At 47.7% G+C, this 20,093-nt stretch overlaps 1 protein-coding gene across 4 annotated transcripts in view; it reads left to right on the top strand.

The window, feature by feature from the left end:
- Positions 1–15,449, top strand: part of LOC142068300 (BTB/POZ domain-containing protein KCTD12-like) — a 52,613-nt gene extending 37,164 nt beyond the window's left edge. The window contains exons 1-2 of one of the 4 annotated variants that reach the window (XM_048864054.2): positions 9,012–9,178; positions 13,430–15,449. In XM_048864054.2, coding sequence (XP_048720011.1) covers positions 13,454–14,332 — 879 coding nt within the window. In that variant the 5' untranslated portion in view covers positions 9,012–9,178; positions 13,430–13,453 and the 3' untranslated portion in view covers positions 14,333–15,449. The other 3 variants (XM_048864053.2, XM_048864052.2, XM_075132376.1) reach the window with 3 other exon arrangements.
- The last annotated feature ends 4,644 nt before the right edge of the window (positions 15,450–20,093 follow it).

A 20,093-nucleotide genomic window follows, 5' to 3' on the forward strand; every position in this document is an offset into this window, starting at 1 on the left:
TCGTGGGATGGAGGTTTTCACTGCGGCTCATTGACATATTTCCCCCAGTTCAAGACTTAGTAACAATGCTGACGACTAATATCGGGGTCAGAGCGGCATATTGTGCTCTCGTCTGCACCCAAAGCTAATGGAGTTTCTCTGTGTTTACACCGCTGTAGTTGGGAGCAGAGTTTGGCCTAAGAATTTTGAAGGGCAGAACTTTCAGTAAGATTAAGGCAGACAGTTCTTGGGGACAGAATGAGGCTAATTCAGCTGACAACCAATGGGAGATGAAAGTGCTTTCTATTATTCATCTTTAGCCCTGGTCCGGGGAGATGGGGGCTGGGTTTTATCGCTCATGAGCTGACAGAGATGCAATAGCAGCCTGGCAACAGAGGTTGACATGCTTGGTACAACAACAGTGAGGGTCAATTTTTGAATAACACTGGCTTGAGCCACAAGCATGGAGCAGGCTGGGGCAGAGTAAAACTTCCCCCCGGATGCATCTGAGTCCTGACCCGCAGGGCTTCCACCTGCCTCCCTCCCTGCTCTGCTATTCCAGTCCTCAACCCCTACCCAACTCTGCCAGTGTACCTCAGACCTGGCCTACAACACCCCCTGCCCTTCCATTCTTGGTCTCCCATAGTGCTCTGCTGATGCACCTCAATCCCCACTTGCAACACCCCAGCTATTCCAGCCCTGAGCTCCCCACGCAGCTCTGCTCAGGCACCTCACAGACATTAAGACCATAAGGGACCATCATGATCATCTAGTCTGATCTTCTGAACATCTCAGGCCGCAGAACCTCAAACACTCGCTCCTGTAAAAGGCCCATAACCTCTGGCTGAGTTACTCAAAGTTCTCAAATCATGACTTAAAGACTTCAAATTACAAAGAAACCGCCTTTTACACTAGTTTAAACCTGCAAATGAGCGGTGCCCCATGCTGCACCCCCAGTGTAGAATGTGGGTTTCACACAGCTGACAGGCTGCTCTCTAGGAAGGCCCCTGGCCACTGGAATGCACTTTCCCCTTAGGTTGCCAGACCCCTGATTTGTTAGCCTTCTAGCTTTTCCCCTCAGGCATTTAGGGAGGGAGTGGGATGAGGGTTGCATGGGGTTATCTACTGGCATGGGATAATTATATTGTGGGGCTGTGCCTGATGATACTTGTACAAGGGATTGTCAGTGGATTTAAATGGTCAAATGGGATTTTTTCCCCACTGACTCAGTCCCTTCCTCCATGCCAGCAGCAGTACAGCCCCCTCCCTAAGGAGGAAATGCCACTGTGCCAGCAGGGGATGCTCTTTTTCCTCAGACTGCACCCTGCCTTCCCCCACATTCATTCTGACCAGAAGGATTCCAGAGCACAGGAATCAGTTTGCCCATCTCTAAAATGCAGCCACTTCAGGAGAGGAATGCAGCAACACTGCACAGAAATGTTGTACGGGAAGTGAAGAATACCCTTGTCATACTCACGACCTTAGGGAAGACTGTCACAAAGCAGGGCAGAGACCCCAAAATGCCTGTATGTTCTATCATTAGATTTTACCAACCCAGTAACAATGTGAACTCCTAAAGCACTGTAACTTCCTTACCATGGACTCCCAGACAGTCCCCTTGGGCACTCCAGTCTATTTTGCCATCCAGGCAAGCTGGACTTAGTGATAGTTGGTTGCTATATACCAAAGATCACAACATTTTCAAGTTGCTCCCAGTCCCAAGGGACCAGTCACGTACCCCAGATCAATTTGTACCTTAGATCTCACACCAAAGACAACACTTGTAGCCAATCCTATAGTAAACTAACTAAAGATTTATTAACTAGGAAAAAGAAATGAGAGCGTTATTACAAGGTTAAAGCAAGCAAACATATATATACAAATGAGTTACAGTCTATGTATGGTTTTAAAAAGTGATAGAGTTGTAGTTATCTGCCAGCTCTGAATGTCTTTAGAGCTAAGCCAGGTTGACCCTGGGGATCACTGCTTCTGTTTCATAGCTCTGGCTCTGTGAGAGTCCAAACAGCAAAAGAGATGAGAACATTTCTTGTCAGCTATTTCTATTTCCTTGCCCTTTTGCACGTAGCCTCTTAAATATTACCTTATAGCAGGGGATAAAGAAATGATAAGGAAGATTAATGCATGCAGCATCTTACAAGCATTTCATAAAGTCCAAATGCTAAATGTTGTTAAAAGTCCAATACCCATCTTAGCCACACGAACACACAGTTGACAAAGACTGGTTTCCAGCAATGAATTTGTCAGTGCTCGGCTGAGGCCTAAAGCCTTGGCAAGAGCTGGCACCTGGTCTGTCAGCGTCACAACCCTCTCTTACCAAACTCTCCCCAACGCTCACTCTCCATTATAGAGAAGGCTCTGTCTGCCTCTAGCAGTCACTCTCCATTTCTCCATTAAAGAGAAGCAGACATTCCTGGGTGTGCCTCGAATGGGCCCTGCCTGTGTGGAAGGACATATTGCCCACCCCCACCTGCCCAGTGCCTGCTGGAAAATTCCCATTAGCGCAAGGGGCAGCTGGAACAAGCCCTGAGTTTCTGGTCTGTGCATGCATGTTTTGTCCAGGACATTTCCTTTTCTGAGCACCTCCCCTGGCGCGAGCCCTGGGAGTGGAATCCATGTCAGCCAGGTACCTCTGATCCACACCCATATATTGAAATACTTGTTGCTTTGTGGATGATGCAAGACCTCAAACTAGCCCTCTCCGCAGACTTGCCTGTCCTTCCCATCAGATCAAACCAGTAGTGACTGATGGCCAGGAGCACCCCTTGCCAGCTGGCAGTGACAGGAAACAGGCCTCTTTAATGGCATTCCTTTTACGTATGGGTGTAAACTTTATTTTTACACCCAGGGAGCCTTCTGGGACCACAGTCTGTATTTTATCATGGAGACTTTAATGCAAAAGCATAACTTCATCCTACCCCTGTTATCTGGCTCCCTATAAGTAGGGCCCTACCAAATTCACAGCCATGAAAAATACATCATGGACCGTGAGATCTGGTCTCCCTCTGTGAAATCTGGTCTTTTGTGTGCTTTCACCCTGCACTATATAGATTTCACAGGGGAGATCAGTGTTTCTCAAATTGGGGGTCCTGCCAAAAGGAAATTGCAGGGGGGGTCACAAGGTTATTTTAGGGGGAGGGGTCACGGTATTGCCACCCTTACTTCTGTGCTGCCTTCAGAACTCAGTGGCCAGAGAGCGGTGACTGTTGGCCGGGGACCCAGCTCGGAAGGCAACGCCCCACCAGCAGCAGTGCAGAAGTAAGGGTGGCAATACCATACCGTGCTGGCAAGTGGTAGCAGCTGACTGAGGGCCCAGCTGTGCAGGCAGCAGCACAGAAGGGGGGCAATTGGGGGGAGGGATAGCTCAGTGGTTTGAGCATTGGCCTGCTAAACCCAGGGTTGTGAGTTCAATCCTTGAGGGGGCCATTTAGGGATCTGGGGCAAAAATTGGGGATTGGCCCTGCTTTGAGCAGGGGATTGGACTAGATGACCTCCTGAGGTCCCTTCCAACCCTGATATGCTATGATTCTATACCATACCATCCTTACTTCTATGCTACTGCTGGCGGTGGCTCTGCCTTCAGAGCTGGGCTCCCAGCCCGCAGCCGCTGCTCTCCAGCTGCCCAGCTCCGAAGGCAGCGCCGCTGTCAGCAGCAGCGCAGAACTAAGGGTAGCAGTACCACAACCTCCCCTACAATAACCTTGTGACCCCCCCACCCCAACTCCTTTTTGGTTCAGAACCCCTACAGTTAGAACACCATGAAATTTCAGATTTAAATAGCTGAAATAATGAAATTTACTGTTTTTTAAATCCTATGACTATGAAAATTGACCGTGAATGTGGTAGTATCCTACCTATAAGTCTCCTCAGATTGCGCTCAGGTTTGCATGCAGTCCTGACTCCTCGTACAAGTTTCCCCCATACATGGCTGCTGAGGTGGGAGTGACTGCAGGCTGTGTGATGCAGAGGGATTTGAACTGACAGTTCCGTGTCCTTGGCATATGTACAAATCCCTAACGAATAAGCCTTGCTCTATATGCTCAGTAGATCTCTAATGGTGTGTGATGGAGGGGGAGGGAGACTGAGCAGGTATTGATGCCAGACCAGAGGAGACATGAATCAGGTAGGAAGTCAATTTGAAGGGCTGAGTTACTGCTAGCTTAGACCCAGATCCTCAAAGGTGCTTAGACTCCTAACTTCCATCTGGGTCTGGAGCTTGGCTGAGCTCAAAGCCATGAGCAAGGGGAGATGCATAAGCAGCATCACCCCAGGAGTAGCTTTAGGAGAGATTGTGTTTCAGCAACAACGCACATCCCCTCTATCCTTCCTCCTTGCTGGGCAAGGGGATTGTAATGTGATGCTGGCCATGGGAGCAGAGCCAAAGCTCTCCCCTCTCTTTGCTCCCCCTCGCCCAGCTCTCCAGGGGTAGAGTAATGGTTATGAACCTGCACCCACTCCCAAAGTCCTGGTATCTCCCTCAGGGGTTATTGGGGGGAGGGTTCTCACCCCTTACTCCTGTGCCCAGCGTGTAGTCCAGGTCCCAATCTACAGCTGGTTGAAATTTTTGAATGAAAAGCTCTTTCAAGGCAAAATGGCTTTTTAAAAAATGGATTATTTTGCAAAAAAAATTGTCAAAAACGTGATTTTTGTGTGTGAATGTGAAAAATGTTGTGGTCTTTTGCGAGATTTAAAAAAAAAAAAAAAGTCAATGGCCATTTCCAGAACATCTTGTATACTATTTTCAATACAAACTTTGTTGTTGTTTTTTAAAATTCATTAATAATTTGCGGAAAACTATATGGGCCTGCTTCTCTGAAAACTCAGAGTTTTTTCTCCAAAAAGAATCATTTCTTATTTTTTGACCAGCTCTGTCATAATCTAATTAATAGAAGGAAAGCCTGGTTTATTGGCTCGCAAGATCCTGGATCCAACAGAATTGAAGACAGTGCAGAGAAAAGCCACAAAATCTATTCAAGAGCTGTAGATAGTACCTTACAGTGAGATGTTTAAGGAGTTTGATTTGTTTAGTTTATCAACAAGAAGATCAAGAGTGTACAAGTACCTTTATGGGGAGGAAATACTAGGAGGTAAAGGGCTCTTTAATTTAGCAGAGAAAGGCAGAAAAAGAACCAGTGGCTGGAAGTTAAAGCCAGACAAAGTCAAATTAGAAATAAGACACTTTTAACAGTAAGGGTGATTAACCACTGGAGCAAACTGCCAGGAGAAGAAGTAGATTCTCCATCACTTGGCATCTTCAAGTCAAGGCCAGAGGCCTTAATACAGGGGTAACTGGGTGAAATTCCATGATCTGTTATGCAGGAGGTCACATTAGATCACCCAATGGTCCCTTCTGGACTTAAAAATCTATGAATGTAGAAGCCAGGGACATTAACTTTATGTGACCTCAGACGAGTCACTTCCCATCTCTATGCCTCAGCTTCCCCTTCAGTAAAATGAGCTTAATGTAGTTCTCTTTAGAGTCATGGTCTTGAGGAAGCCAGCAGCTTCTCACCCCCCGCTCCCCACTTTTGTCGTTTAGGCAGCTGTGTGCCAAGGCCTGTGTCCCATACAAACAGGATTTGGCCTTGGTCTGGTAGCCAATTTATACTAATCAGTTTACATTAGGATCTGTGAAAAGAGAGAATTCCATTTCTTGACAGCGCTCTAATGCTCCAGCACTTTTGTCTTCAAAGTCCTAGGATTTACCACACACCTTGCAGTGGCACCCTTGACCTAGATGTGAGGAGGATTGTTACTGATGGAGACAGTTGATGTCCTACAGGCCTGTGCCATCTGTCAGGAGTATCATGGGGCTGGAGTGATTTGAGAAGGATCACTGGAGAGTTGGATGTGTTGGGAACATTCAGAAACTGAGTGACTTTAAATGCACCAGTTGTGAGGAGAAGTATCCAGTTATCTGAATGGGAATGAGTATGAAGCAGGAGATGCTAGGGAGGCCAACACTTTGGAACAGTCAAGGAGACCATGGGTAAAATTTTCCAAAGTGCTTAAGTGTCTTTCATAGAGGCCAGAAGGAACCACTGTGATTGTCTGATCTGATGTCCTGTAAAACACAGGCCAGAGAACTTCCCCAAAATAATTCCCAGAGCAGATCTTTTACAAAAATACCCAGTCTTGATTTAAAAATTGTCCGAGATGGAAACTCTACTATGAGCCTTGGTAAGTTGTTCCAATGGTTAATTACTCTCACTCTTAAAAATTTACACCCTATTTCCAGTCTGAATTTGTCTAGCTTCAACTTCCAGCCATTGGATTGTGTTAGACCGTTCCTGGCTGGATTGAAGAGCTCATTATAAAATATTGTTCCCCAAGTAGGTATTTATAGACTGTAATCCAGTCACCCCTTACCCTTCTCTTCCTTAAATTAAACAGATTGAGCTCTTTGAGTCTATCCCTATAAGGAATGCTTTCTAATCCTGTAATCGTTCTTGTAGTTCTTCTCTGAACCAGTTTATCAACATTCTCTTCAAATGATGGGCATCCGCACTGGACACAGGATTCCAGCAGGGGTCACACCAGCACCAAGCCTAAATACTATTTTCAAAAGTGGCTTAAGCACTTAGAAGCCTATGGTGCTTTTGAAAATGTTGAGCTATATTCCAAAGAATCCATCCCAGGCTTTACATCAGGCTCCATCCATGCTGGGCGGAACTTTGGGAGTTTAGTTCATGCTATGTGAATACCCATGTTGTGCAGATGTGATCAGTAAAGCTGAGAAATTACTGTACTTGAACACTGAGTCTGCCTAGTCTCGGGGTATTAAGGAGAGTGATCACTTTAGATAAGCTGTTGCCAACAGGAGAGTGGGTTGGGGGGGGGGGGGGAAATCTGGATTTATGCTGGAAATGGCCCACCTTGATTAACACATTGTAAGGAGACTGATCACTTTAGATAAGCTATTACGAGCAGGAGAGGGGGTGGGGGGAGAGAAAACCTTTTGTAGTGATACACACCCATTTTTTCATGGTTTGTGTGTATAAAAACATCTTTTGTATTTTCCACAGTATGCATCCGATGAAGTGAGCTGTAGCTCACGAAAGCTTATGCTCAAATAAATTGGTTAGTCTCTAAGGTGCCACAAGTACTCCTTTTCTTTTTGCGAATACAGACTAACACGGCTGCTACTCTGAAACCTGGTATTAATTCAGGCAGCTCCCACTAATCTGGGGCTATAAATAACACTGCTGACTGACATCCCCATGGTCCTGGAAATCCATGAAAAGTGAAGAAACAAACTATGCTGATACGGACCAATGCAACCCCAATCGGCCAGCCAATTTTACTGTTAAAGCGGTCTCATTCTGTGGGTTCTCCCCACCTAGCAACACTGTGTTTGCTATTCAGTGCCAGAGGCATTGCTTCTGCGCAGCCTTTAATTTGTGATGGCAAGGCTGACGCTCTTAATATTGCTATGGACTGATTTCTTAGAAACAGCCAGAGACCCCATTAATGGCATTGCTCATTCCTTGAACACATGCACACAGCACAGCTACTGGCACGGGAGTGTATCTTCCCAGGGGGAAATTGCACATGGTGGAGAAACTTACTGCACATCTGACCAAAATTACGGCCAGGAAATGGGCAAAACCAGAACTGTAGACCTGCCCTGCCCAATTCAGAGTTTTGGTGCTTTAGAGAAAGTAGAAACTGGATCCCAAGCTGTTTCAAAATCTGATTGATGAAGAAGCTTTGCCAAACCAATAGCCTAACCCAGGCTCTCTGCTCTGTCTCCAGTTATTATTATGTGGCTGGGTTGATGTGATCTGTATTTACAGAAAATGGGAAACACAAATACGAGAGCTGTTTTGGCATTTTTCAAATTTTAAAAGATTTTTTTTAATCAGGAAATTTTTAATGACTTTCTCATGATTTCAACCCCCCCCCCCCCCCGGCTTTTGACAAAAACCTTGAAAATTCAACTAAAAAATAGGTTTATTCTTTGCAAGTTACCCGCTTCCCCCACATTATTTTACCAGCTCTAACAAATATGCCACTATAATAACTACAGGCCTAATTCTTTCACACCAGGATTGGTATTAGATGCCTGTGGGAAATAGACTCTAACTGCAGCCCCAAAAATGTTCTCTTGTGGAATTCAATAAAGACAATAGACATCAGTTGCTGAGTTGAGGTGTTTATTTAATTGGCACAGGCTGAGGTGATTTGAACAGGGATAGAGAGTGAAGAGACTTTGCTTCTGCCTCTGTGTCTCTGTCTAACCTTGGGCAAATCATTTCATCGCTGTGTCTTGGTTTCTCTACCAGTATAATGGGGACAATGATATCTACTGCACAAGGTAGCTTGAATTTAGGGTGCTCAGCCATTCTCATGATTGGGCCAACATTTTCTGGGCCTCAGTTTCCTCATCTGGGCAAGGGGCAAAAGAATACCCACCTTTGTAAGGGGCTTTGAAATCTTCAGATGCTAGGCCCTGTATAGGTGCTGAACATCCTGCAGAGCAGCCCAGCTCTTAGCCTGGAACAATTTAAATGCAGCTAACTCCACAGCCTGAGGCTATGTGCAGCATAATAGGGTTGGGCGTTTTCAGACAAGCTGGGAAGCTGATTGGCTGTGCGTCCCTGAGTGCTCTCAGAAACTGGGCCAGTGCATTCTATTCCCATGTCCCACAGACTCGCCGTATGTGCGCAAAATATTTTAATGTAACATGACAAGTAAATGGAAATCTTCCACCTGGAGAGAGTTACCGCCAGAAACACCCCTCCCTTTCTTCTCTTGCCAACAGCACGTCCCCTGGGACAGATGTGGGGTGCCTGAAAAACCTCATCTGCCCTGAATGGGGATTGTATTCCCCTGGGTTGCCTGGTGAGGGCTAGAGTGTAACCACTGTAGCTAGAGCTGTCCTATTGTGTATTGTCCTGCTACACGAAATTGCTCGGTAATAGAAAATCCTGCATCCTAAAGGGTCTGCTGGAATCTAGTGGCCCTGCATCGTCCAAGTGCCAAGAGTTTGTCCATCCCAGTTCCTGCGGGAAATAAAAGTAGCGAAGAGAGTGAATAACACTGCACGTGCTGCCCTTCCTCCCACTCTCTCTAGCTGTACAGGATGCAGCTCTTGCAATATGCTGGCAGGGAGTGAAGCGAGTGAGTGTGTCGTAAAAGGGGAGGAGAAGGGTTCGCTCAGCTTCCCAGCAATAAAAAGGTAAGCAGTGTGTGAGAGAGAGCAGGACAGGGAAGAAGAGAGGCTTGGAGCAGGGGAGGGCAGCCACAATACAGAGGCACTAGGAGGGCATACTGCACTGGCTACAGTGAAAGATTAAAAGGTAACTGATCTCCTAATCTCTCTGCCTTCCCTTTTGAGTGCATTGCTTCCCTAATGCTAAGTAGCTGCTGTAGTCAGAGAGGAAGGCGCTCGCTGGTTTCATTTCGAGGACAGCTTGCCAGTGGATGTTGATGTACAGCACCCCCAGGGGCTGGCGATTTGAAGGCGGCAGGTTGCCCTTTCCTCTGGCACGCCGGTTTTGTGTGCGCGTGGGTGGCTTTCCTCTTGTCTCTCTCACCTGGGAATGGATGGTCATTTTTTGGAGGGCAGACCAAGGCTGCTGTTTTAGGCTCGCTTGAGGGACCTGCTGGCAAGGAAGGATCGTCTGTCCCCGGAGGAATGAAAGCCACATAACGGGAGAAACACCAAAGAGCCCGAAGACATTGTCATTGCTTCTGCCCTTTGCCTCCTTTGCCAGCTTTGTCTGGGTCCTTGGCCACTGTCGCTTTGAAAGGGAGCAGCTGGAAAGGTGGGGATCAAGTTCTATATTGTCATTTGTAATGCATGACCGTCTCTCTATCCCAAGCTTAATTTGTAATGAAAGAGGTGCCAGGCTCAAGCAATTAGGTGCCGGGGCTCAAGCAATTTTTTTTACTTTCATAACTGATGCAGCAAGCCCAGAGGTGCCAGGGCTATGAACTGCCAAGCCCAGAGCTACCAGGGTTCTGAACTGCCGAGCCCAGAGCTGTCCGGGCTATGAACTGCCAGGCCCAGAGGTGCCGGGGCTATGAACTGCCAAGCCCAGAGCTGCCAGGGTTCTGAACTGCCGAACCCAGAGCTGTCCGGGCTATGAACTACCATTAAGCCCAAAGGTGCTGGGGCTCAGCCCTGGCGAGCCCAGGCACAAACAAAGCACTTTATCTATCTAGGTATCTGTCCCACAAATAGAGGGAGAGTGTTGCTTTAGCACAGAATCGCTCCCCAATTAGCCTAATTGGTCATTTGTAAGCCGCCTGATCGCCTTAAAAATACTTATTAAATAATTGAAAGGCCTGGCAGCCAGCCGCTTTATAAAAAGACCCCGAGCTGGGACCGCACGTCCTCGCTAATCAGGGTCTTTCACACTCCACGGCACCGAAGTTACTTTGCATCAGTGTAAAGGGAAACGTTCCGCCAACGAGCAGCGCCTGGTTGTCAGAAGCAGCGTTGTCCCAACTTCTCCGGGGCATCACCTCCTCTGCTGCCCTTGTGGCAGGCCAGCGTGGGGCTCAGGACAGGGTCGCCTGGACGGGGCTGAGTTGCAGCCAGCCTCACCGGAGCAGGGATCTTAGCACCAGTCTTTGAAGCGGGTGGTTATTACTTGTTATGTCTGTATTGCTGCTGGCCGGCACCGGAGCAGCGGACCTGATCCTGCTCAGGAGAAGATTTTGCTGTTGAGTTGAGTGGGAGCAGGATAGGGCCCAGGGCAGAGTGTTTGGAAGTGTTCTCATGGGGGAAGGGAAAGATGCCATAGATTCCAGCAGTGCATGCGTTCCTATCCGGAGATGTGTGCATTGCACAAACTGGTAAAGGCATTAACTAATGCTCTCCTCCCTCCCTCCCTGGCAAAAAGAGGGACTGGAGTGACCTGGCCGGGGCTAGAAGCCTGCCGGTGGAGGAAGGCAGCTGTTAAAGGGAATTCTCACTTGTGGCTAAAGGAGCTTTTTTTTTTTTTACCCCTTCCCCTGTTTTCCAGACATCTCGATCCTGGAAATGGGGCTGCGATGCTCTGGATTTTGTACTTGGCTGGCAGCTTCTAATTGAAAAGCATTCTCTTAAGGTTTGCTCCTAAACCCCTTGAAGTCAGTGGGGGCCAAACCCTCATCTGGTGTAAATCAGTGCAGCGCCATTGAGTTCAGGGAGCTTGGGATCCAACTGTTACAGTGTGGTTGCAATCAGTGAAGTGACTATAAAAAGGGCCACACTCTGCTTCCTATCACAGCCATGTTAATGCGGAGGTGCTCCATTGCCTCCCTAGTGTACGGGATTTACACGGGGCTGAGAGCAGGATTCGGCCCCTAAAGTCTCTGTAACTTCCATAGCAAATGTGCTCACTTTACAGATCAGAAGCGTATTATTTTGGCATGCCGTTGCTGCAAGCTCCAGCTGTGCGGTAGGAATCCGGCTGTGCTCCTTCTGCCGGTGCTGCCATCGCCTGTAATAAAGAGTCTGTAATTGGCACTCTGCTGGCAGGGTTTGTTTTTGTTGCTGAATGAAACGCGAGGCAGACTCCTGCTTACTCTCTCGTAACTCCATCGGCTGTGCGGGGCTAAGAGGAGTAACTTGGTGGTATTAGTAAAGTCAGCCGCTGTCACTCAAAGTCACAAAGGGCGCAGATCTGGAAAGTAAAAGGCGGCCAGTTGTTTTTACTTGGTCACCTTTCTCACCGTAGCTAGGTGTCATTGCAGAGGTCCTCTTACCCATTGGAGAGCAGGCTAGGGGCTGTGGCTCTGGGCTCTGCACTCTGGAGGAGCCAAAGGAACTTTAAACAATTTTTTGGCATAATTTTGTTAGAAAACAATTAGAGGTGGAGCATGCTGCCAATCTCAGAGTTTGATTTGGATTCCCAAAGGGAGGGGGTCCAGAGAGCTAAGGGTTTGCTTTGGATCATTTCAGAGAGGGGGGATCCAACTGTCTATTGCGTTATGATCCTTTTGCAGCACTCTTGGGGACATTCAGACAGCAGAATTAGCCACTGGGGATTATACCCAACACAGGGTAATTCCATGGGTGCCATAAGGCCTGAGTGACAGCTCTATGTCACACCCCCTTGCAGCACCTGTAGTTGGGAGTGTGGGTAAGGCAGGGCAAGGCACTGCTAGAGTGCTGCCGAGCTATGGCTATTCTTGACTGCCACAATGGCTCTTTCGGACTTATGAGCAGCCTGCCATTGGTTAGAGCATCCCTGAGGTTGCTCTTAATTTACCCCAGGGCCTGGGCAGAGCCTAAGGCCAGTCCCAGAATACAGAGAGGCACAAAGGTTGTGCTCCCCACAAGCTCATGTAATGAGCATAGTTCAGCCAGAACTGATCATCAGATCTCTAAGGTCTGTTGGTAAAGTTCAGTCTAGACTTAGATTTCAAACACACACCCCTCCCCCCCGAACGTTCCAGGGTATTTGGATGCTGGGTTTTGGTGCCAGGACCTTTAAAAAAAGTCATCCAGTTTGATATGGAAACCCACTTAAACCTTTACAGCTTTAGCATGTTTTGGGCTTTAGAATGTGTTTAGATTCCTAAGGCTAAATTCAGAGCTGGGGGGAGTTGGTGCTCCAGGAACTTCAGTGGAGTTGTGCCATCTTCTACCCAGTCTGAATTTGGCCATCATGTCTCCATCACACCCTCTTTGTGCCCAGAGCAGAATGAGGAGTCCAAAAGGACTGGCTATTTCTACGAGCCCAAGACACATCAGCAGCAGTTACACTGCCTGGGATAAATATCTGTGAGGAACACCACCAGCCCTCCTGCTTTAGGGCGCAAATCAACCACTCACTGCCTGGAGTTGTGTGGAACCCTACCCCATGGGTATAGTATTGCCCCCTTATGGGTGTTTTACTGCTTCCTCTGAAGCAGCTGGCATTTTCCACTGCCCGGTGCTGGGCCAGATGGGCCATAGATCAGATGCAGCGTGTGGCAACTCTTATTGTTCCTGTTATTTAAACAATACAGAATTTAATTGACTAATGTCAGCAAAAATGCTAAACTTCCCGCCCATGGAGTAAACTGCAATAACCCTCCAGGTAACAGCTGGAGGAACTAGATGGACTTAGAATATGTCCTGAAGGTCAACAGGTTGGGCCCCCTAACCTGTCAGACCATGGAAGGGAAGCCAAGTCTAGAGACCAGGATACCCTCAGTAATGATGTCCCACCTATCGTGCCACAGATGCTGTGATCCAGGGACTGTAGTAAATTGCCCCGCTGACCTCAGGGTCCCAGAGGCAAAGGGAAGAGAGGTGGAGTCTCAGGCAGCCAGGACCTTAAGCATGTTCCTGATCCTGCAGTGCTTAATCATCTGAGGTACCCCATTGAAGTATCTCAGCTGGGTGAGGTCTGCAGGCCCAGCCCCATGCAGGCCTTGGTGTTGATAAGAGAACTGTGTTGCATTGCCTGGTGAGTTTAACATCACTGTGGACTGTTGCTTGCTTTTGCAGGTGGGAAGGAGGAGGTGGCTCACCATGGCCTTGGTGGACAATGCGAGCTGTGCCAAACCCAGTGATGAATTCCCTTTCCCAGAGATCATTGAGCTTAATGTGGGTGGGCAGGTCTACATCACACGCCACCTCACCCTGGTCAGTGTGCCTGGCTCGCTGCTCTGGGAAATGTTCACCCAGAAGAACATCCACTCCTTGGCCCGGGACAGCAAGGGCCGCTTCTTCGTGGACCGGGATGGTTTCCTCTTCCGCTACATCCTGGATTACATGAGGGACCAGCAGCTGGTGCTGCCTGACCACTTCCCAGAGAGGAACCGCCTGCAGCGGGAAGCCGAGTACTTCAAGCTACCAGAGCTGGTCAAGATGCTGTCTCCAAAGCTCAGCAAGCAGAACTCCATCGGGGATGACCCGTGCCAAAGTGACCCAGAGGAGCTGTCGCCCAATGCGGACATGGCCCGCAACCTTGCCTCTGCCAGCGCCGCCCTGACTAATGCCCCCGGGGGCTCCTTTGCCTCCAGCGGGGGCGGTGCTGGCCCAGACATCCGAAGGTCAGGCTTCATCACCATCGGCTACCGGGGCACCTACACTCTGGGCAGAGACAGTCAGACGGATGCCAAGTTCCGCAGGGTGGCACGGATCATGGTGTGCGGCAAGACCTCGCTCGCCAAAGAAGTCTTTGGGGACACCTTGAACGAGAGCAGGGACCCTGACCGGCCCCCGGAGAGATACACCTCCAGGTACTACCTCAAATTCACCTTCCTGGAGCAAGCCTTTGACAAACTGGCCAACGCCGGCTTCCACATGGTGGCATGCAACTCCACGGGCACCTGCGCCTTTGCCCATGACCAGACAGACGACAAGATCTGGACCTCTTACACCGAATATGTTTTCTACCGTGAGTGACACTTACCAAAAAACAAACACCAAATGCCAACTCTCCCTCCCCACCTGCTGTGCTGGCTGTTTTCTGTAGAATTTAGACATCAGACCCTTGAACCTTGGTATTTTTCCTCCTTCCTTTACATTTGTTTTTCCAAGTCGAACCCTCTCTGACTTCCTCTCGTACTGGTAACTGAATAACACCAACCCCCTTCTCTCCAACTTCCAACAGTAGCTCCCAACCCTCCCTGGATCCTGGACTTGGCTGTTCTTGTACGGGGTGTGTGGGGGGAACAAATATCTTTGTGTTGGGGGCGAACTGCTCGGGGATTTTTGCTGCTGGATAAGCTCACCAGAGTTAACGAGTGAAGAGACACTGAGCAGAGCTGCAGCCAGGTTGTAATCAGAACCGATTCCCAGCCTCACAATGTGTATACCCAGGGAACGTGCTGTGTATGCTATACCTGATTTGCTGGGTGACTCGTGCAAGGGGAATACCAGTTCCATGTTATGGCTGGTAGAGGGAGCAAAGGGGAAAGAGATCCTGATACTGTAGATATATTGCCAATAGCCTATGTAAGCAGCTTAGCATTTAGACTGCCAGTGCTTGGAAAGGTTAGAGAGACAGAGACATGCCACACATGTTTGCAGCTCTGGATTCAAAACATTTACGCTACCCTAACTGAGATGCTTCTTGATTCTTTGTTATGGGCTAATAGAGAGAGACACACGCTCCTGTGTATATACCTGGAGTAGGACAGGGGTGGGGGGAAGACCTATCTGGTATTTTCACACAACAGGGTGTATAATAGACCTTTAGGACAGTTTGATATCAGTGTCAAATTTACTTTCATCGTTCCGTCACTTAGAGTAGGAAGAAGGTAATCAGACTCCAGGAGGACCGGCTTTGATTGCTACAGGGAATGACATTCTGGTTTGCCCACAGCTACGACTATATATTTATAGATTAAAGAGAATCTTAGCTAAAAAGGAGGGGGAAAAAAATCTTTGCCACTTCATTAGCAACCTCTCGCTAGGTCTCTTTCTAATTGTGGCGCTCCACTCTCTGTTCACGGGCCTGAGGCTGGCTGGCTGCTGCTTTACCATGCCTGGGCCACATGTAATAAAGGAACAAAAAAGACCTGCTTTTGTGTTAATGGGCTGAGGTGAAAGGCAAAAAAGCTGGTGCCCCTTTTTGACTGAAAGCACATGGAGCCGGAAATGATTTGTGTCTAGAGTGCAAGGATCTTAGAGCAAAAGAATCAGCCACGCAAAAGGCATTTGATGGGGGGAGGGGTCTGTTTTCTGGAGCATTTTTTTCTCTCCTTTGAATGCAGATATTGAAGATCTCTGCAATTAGAGAGTTCCCTTCCTACCTGGCCGCTTCCCTTGTGTTTTGCTCCAGCCCCATTCTCCTCCTCTTTGAATCTCCCTCTCTCTGCAACTGCACTTGTTAAATTATTACTAGGAATGAGTGTTACTGCTCATGAGAGAGATACCAATGGCTCTGGACTGAGGCATTCAGTCAATGGAAATTCTCCCATTGATTGCCAGCAAACAGGCTGTGGATCCAACTTCATTGTGCAGGCAGGCACTGTGAAAGCTTCTGCCAGTGTGCTTTATGCCTGAAGCACCCCCTGTGATTGCAGTCCTCACACGGCTCTGCCAGAGCACCTCAGTCCTGAGGTTCAGTCCCTGCGATTCCAGACCTGGCTTTCCCCAGACAGCTCTACCACTGTCCCTCAATCCTGATCCACAGCCCCTGCTCCTTGCTAATCCAGTCCTGGGCTCCCACACAGCTCTGCCAAGACACCAGACCTGCAGTCCACCCTGCTATTCAGGGCCACTGCTGCTAGTTCAATGTGTGTGAGATATGGGTGAGATAATCACACTACATGGATACTGGTGTGGGTGCAGATGTGGGGGGACTCCTAGTACTTTCTTAAGGGGGAGGGGGCTGAGAAATGTTCTAGAAAGAAGAAAAAAAAGCAAGAGTAGGGATTTGGGGTAAAAATAACAGCAAAATCTTCTCCATCCTGAAAACTCGTTGAAGAAGGGGAGCTATGAGAATTGCTTTTAAAATGGTGAGTGCTTCATGAGTCCAGAATTGTGCTGAGGGGAACACAGTCATCTACTTTTAAGCTCTGTTTGTTTTTTTTTAAATCTCAGAATCAAAAGGGTTTGTGTGTGGTGCAGGGAAGGGAGGGATGAGGCCAAGTGCAGGGGTGGAGGGCACAAGATCTAAATTAATAGAGATATAGAATCATAGAATCATAGAATATCAGGGTTGGAAGGGACCCCAGAAGGTCATCTAGTCCAACCCCCTGCTCAAAGCAGGACCAATTCCCAGTTAAATCATCCCAGCCAGGGTTTTGTCAAGCCTGACCTTAAAAACCTCTAAGGAAGGAGATTCTACCACCTCCCTAGGTAACGCATTCCAGTGTTTCACCACCCTCTTAGTGAAAAAGTTTTTCCTAATATCCAATCTAAACCTCCCCCACTGCAACTTGAGACCATTACTCCTCGTTCTGTCATCTGCTACCATTGAGAACAGTCTAGAGCCATCCTCTTTGGAACCCCCTTTCAGGTAGTTGAAAGCAGCTATCAAATCCCCCCTCATTCTTCTCTTCTGCAGGCTAAATAATCCCAGCTCCCTCAGCCTCTCCTCATAACTCATGTGTTCCAGTCCCCTAATCATTTTTGTTGCCCTTCGCTGGACTCTCTCCAATTTCTCCACATCCTTCTTGAAGTGTGGGGCCCAAAACTGGACACAGTACTCCAGATGAGGCCTCACCAATGTCGAATAGAGGGGAACGATCACGTCCCTCGATCTGCTCGCTATGCCCCTACTTATACATCCCAAAATGCCATTGGCCTTCTTGGCAACAAGGGCACACTGCTGACTCATATCCAGCTTCTCGTCCACTGTCACCCCTAGGTCCTTTTCCGCAGAACTGCTGCCTAGCCATTCGGTCCCTAGTCTGTAGCTGTGCATTGGGTTCTTCCGTCCTAAGTGCAGGACCCTGCACTTATCCTTATTGAACCTCATCAGATTTCTTTTGGCCCAATCCTCCAATTTGTCTAGGTCTTTCTGTATCCTATCCCTCCCCTCCAGTGTATCTACCACTCCTCCCAGTTTAGTATCATCCGCAAATTTGCTGAGAGTGCAATCCACACCATCCTCCAGATCATTTATGAAGATATTGAACAAAACCGGCCCCAGGACCGACCCTTGGGGTACTCCACTTGATACCGGCTGCCAACTAGATATGGAGCCGTTGAGCCCGACAATCTAGCCAGCTTTCTACCCACCTTGTAGTGCATGTGCATATGTCCATGTTTGTTTGCTTTTGTAATATTTAAACATTCTTCTAGAGCACTGGTGACTGGAGTTGATCAGAAAACAGAATTTTCATCCCGTGGGAAATACCAACATGTGTGGTGTTTGTTTTTGTCCCCCCACTGGTATGAAAAGTCAAAATCTCCAAATTTTTCATGGAAAGCATATTCCAAAATATTTCAGTCTGGAAGCATTGAAATGACCACATTAAAATGAAACATTTTAACAAGGGTGAAGCACAGAATGGGATCCTTTCTATAGGCTTTTTGAATGATACTACAGAAAGGAAGTAGCTCTATGTTAAATTCCAAAGCTGAACTCAGAAAATCCATTGAAACATTCTCATCCTTCATTAAATTCTTAGTGAGCAAATTCAGTGGGCCACGCTCAGCAAAGTGCAAAGACAAAATAACAAAGTAAACGATGAAAGTAAGATGTGAAGATGCTTTCAGTATTCATCACCTAAGGAGAAAAGACACAGAGACAAAAGGTAATTTAAAAAAACAACACAGAATTAATGTTTTATTGACAATTCCTCTTTAACAGGGTTTGTGCCTGCATTTCAGTGCAGTGTTTTAAATATTTAATGGATGGCCTGGCAAACACTGCTGTTTCAGAGGAACCTGGAAAAACTCATCTAGACATGTTTGCTTACGTTTTTCACGAGCTTTCTGCTCCCCTGCCCAATAAGGGAGATCTTTTGGAGCCAAAGCAAAATGAATTCTGGTCTCCTAATAGTTCCAGCAGCCAGGAAGTGAAATACCAGGAGAAGGACATAGCTTCATAGGAAGGCAGTGTGTTAACAGAACCTTGGAGACCTGGCTTCATAGAGTATACAGCAAGAAGGGACCATGTCTGCAATCATATAGACTGACTTGTTGCATAGCATAGGCCATGGGCCTTCTCTATATTAATTCCTGTTTGAACTAGAGCAGATATTTTAGAAAAACCTCCAATCTTGATTTTAAAACAGCCACCACTCGAGCTAGCTGGGAAACAGCAGGTCCACTTTGTGTAAAATTATGAAGTTTTGACATTTGTTTTCATGCTGATGCACACCAAAACTGAGACCTTTTGAAATGTTTTGCCAAAAACGAGAGAGAAAGAGAGCTCTACCCACCAATAGCCTAGTGGTTAGGGTACTCGTCTTAGATGTGAGAAATCCAAGTTCAAGTTCTTGGGTCTCCCATATCCCAGGTGAGAGCCCTAAGCACCAGGCTATTCTGGAGTGGATCTTTCTCTCTTGTTTTGACCTGTAATTCCATCCTGAACCTGAGATATCTTCCTGACTAAATATTTGTTGACACTGATATGTTTCTGTGAAAGACTTCAGTGTCAATGGAAAAAAGTTTTCTGACCAGCTCTGTTCTCCCTTGGTATGGTGTCCCATTGGTTCATTACTATTGCTGTTAAAAATCTGTGCCTTTATTGGTTCAAACTGGATTCTATTCCCAGCTCTGCCATTGTTTTGCTGGGTAGCCTTGGGAAAGCCACGTCACCACTCTGTGCCTCAGTTTCCCCATTAGTGTAAAATGGGGTCAATGATATTGACTTCCTTTATAAAGTATTTTGAGATCTACTGAGGAAAAGATGGAGGTAGTATTATTATCTCTTGTTATTTTGAACCCCATCTCCCTCAACGACTCCCTGAGCCGTTAACACAGCATGTAAAGAACTCAGATACAAATACCCATGCTCACCCCTTGTTAGTACTGGTGTCTCATTGGCTAATGGGAACATAATGAGCACAAGAAGCTTTAATAATTGCGAGGTGAGCCTTTCCCCATTAGAGCGTGACCTGTGCAAGGTGGAAAGCAGCCTGGTGATAAAGACTAATGCACACTTGATGCAGACAGACCCAGAATGATGCCTTCCTAGCCTACGGGTGGAGGGGAGAGTGTGGACATGGAGCTCAGATATTTTGCTGGGAAGGCTCCTGTCATGACAAGCAGGGGAGGTGTTTGGCACTTGAGGACTAAGGGCAGCTAGAGATCCAACTTCCGCAGGAGGGGCCAGTCATTTTAATTGGGTGATTACGAAAAAAAATAACAATCAAAGGGTTATTTTCCTAAGCCAGCACCTCCCTTCCCCCTCCCTTCCTCGCTCCCTCCACCTCTCCCCCCACATGGTACTGCTCTTCAGGGCAAGGGACAATCCAATCCCCTTCCCCTCACCTGTCTTGCGCCCCGGGGTGTCCTCCGTGGTGCCGGTCTCCAGGGAGAGCTCTGCTCATGGCAGCAGGATCCCCTTCCGAACTTGGTCATGAGATTTAAAACATAGAGACATACCTGGGAAGTGGGCGATGTCCTGAATTTTAGGGCAGCCAGAGGGGGCACTGTGGTAGGAAGATCTCTGAGCACAGCAAGGCAGGGTTGGGTTGCAATCTCAGGCACACCCTACCTGGCCTCTCCTAACCTCCCCTGCCTCCCCCACCAGATCCCAACT

The sequence above is a fragment of the Caretta caretta genome, chromosome 9 (assembly GCF_965140235.1).
Source record: "Caretta caretta isolate rCarCar2 chromosome 9, rCarCar1.hap1, whole genome shotgun sequence".
NCBI classification, from domain to species: Eukaryota; Metazoa; Chordata; order Testudines; family Cheloniidae; genus Caretta; species Caretta caretta.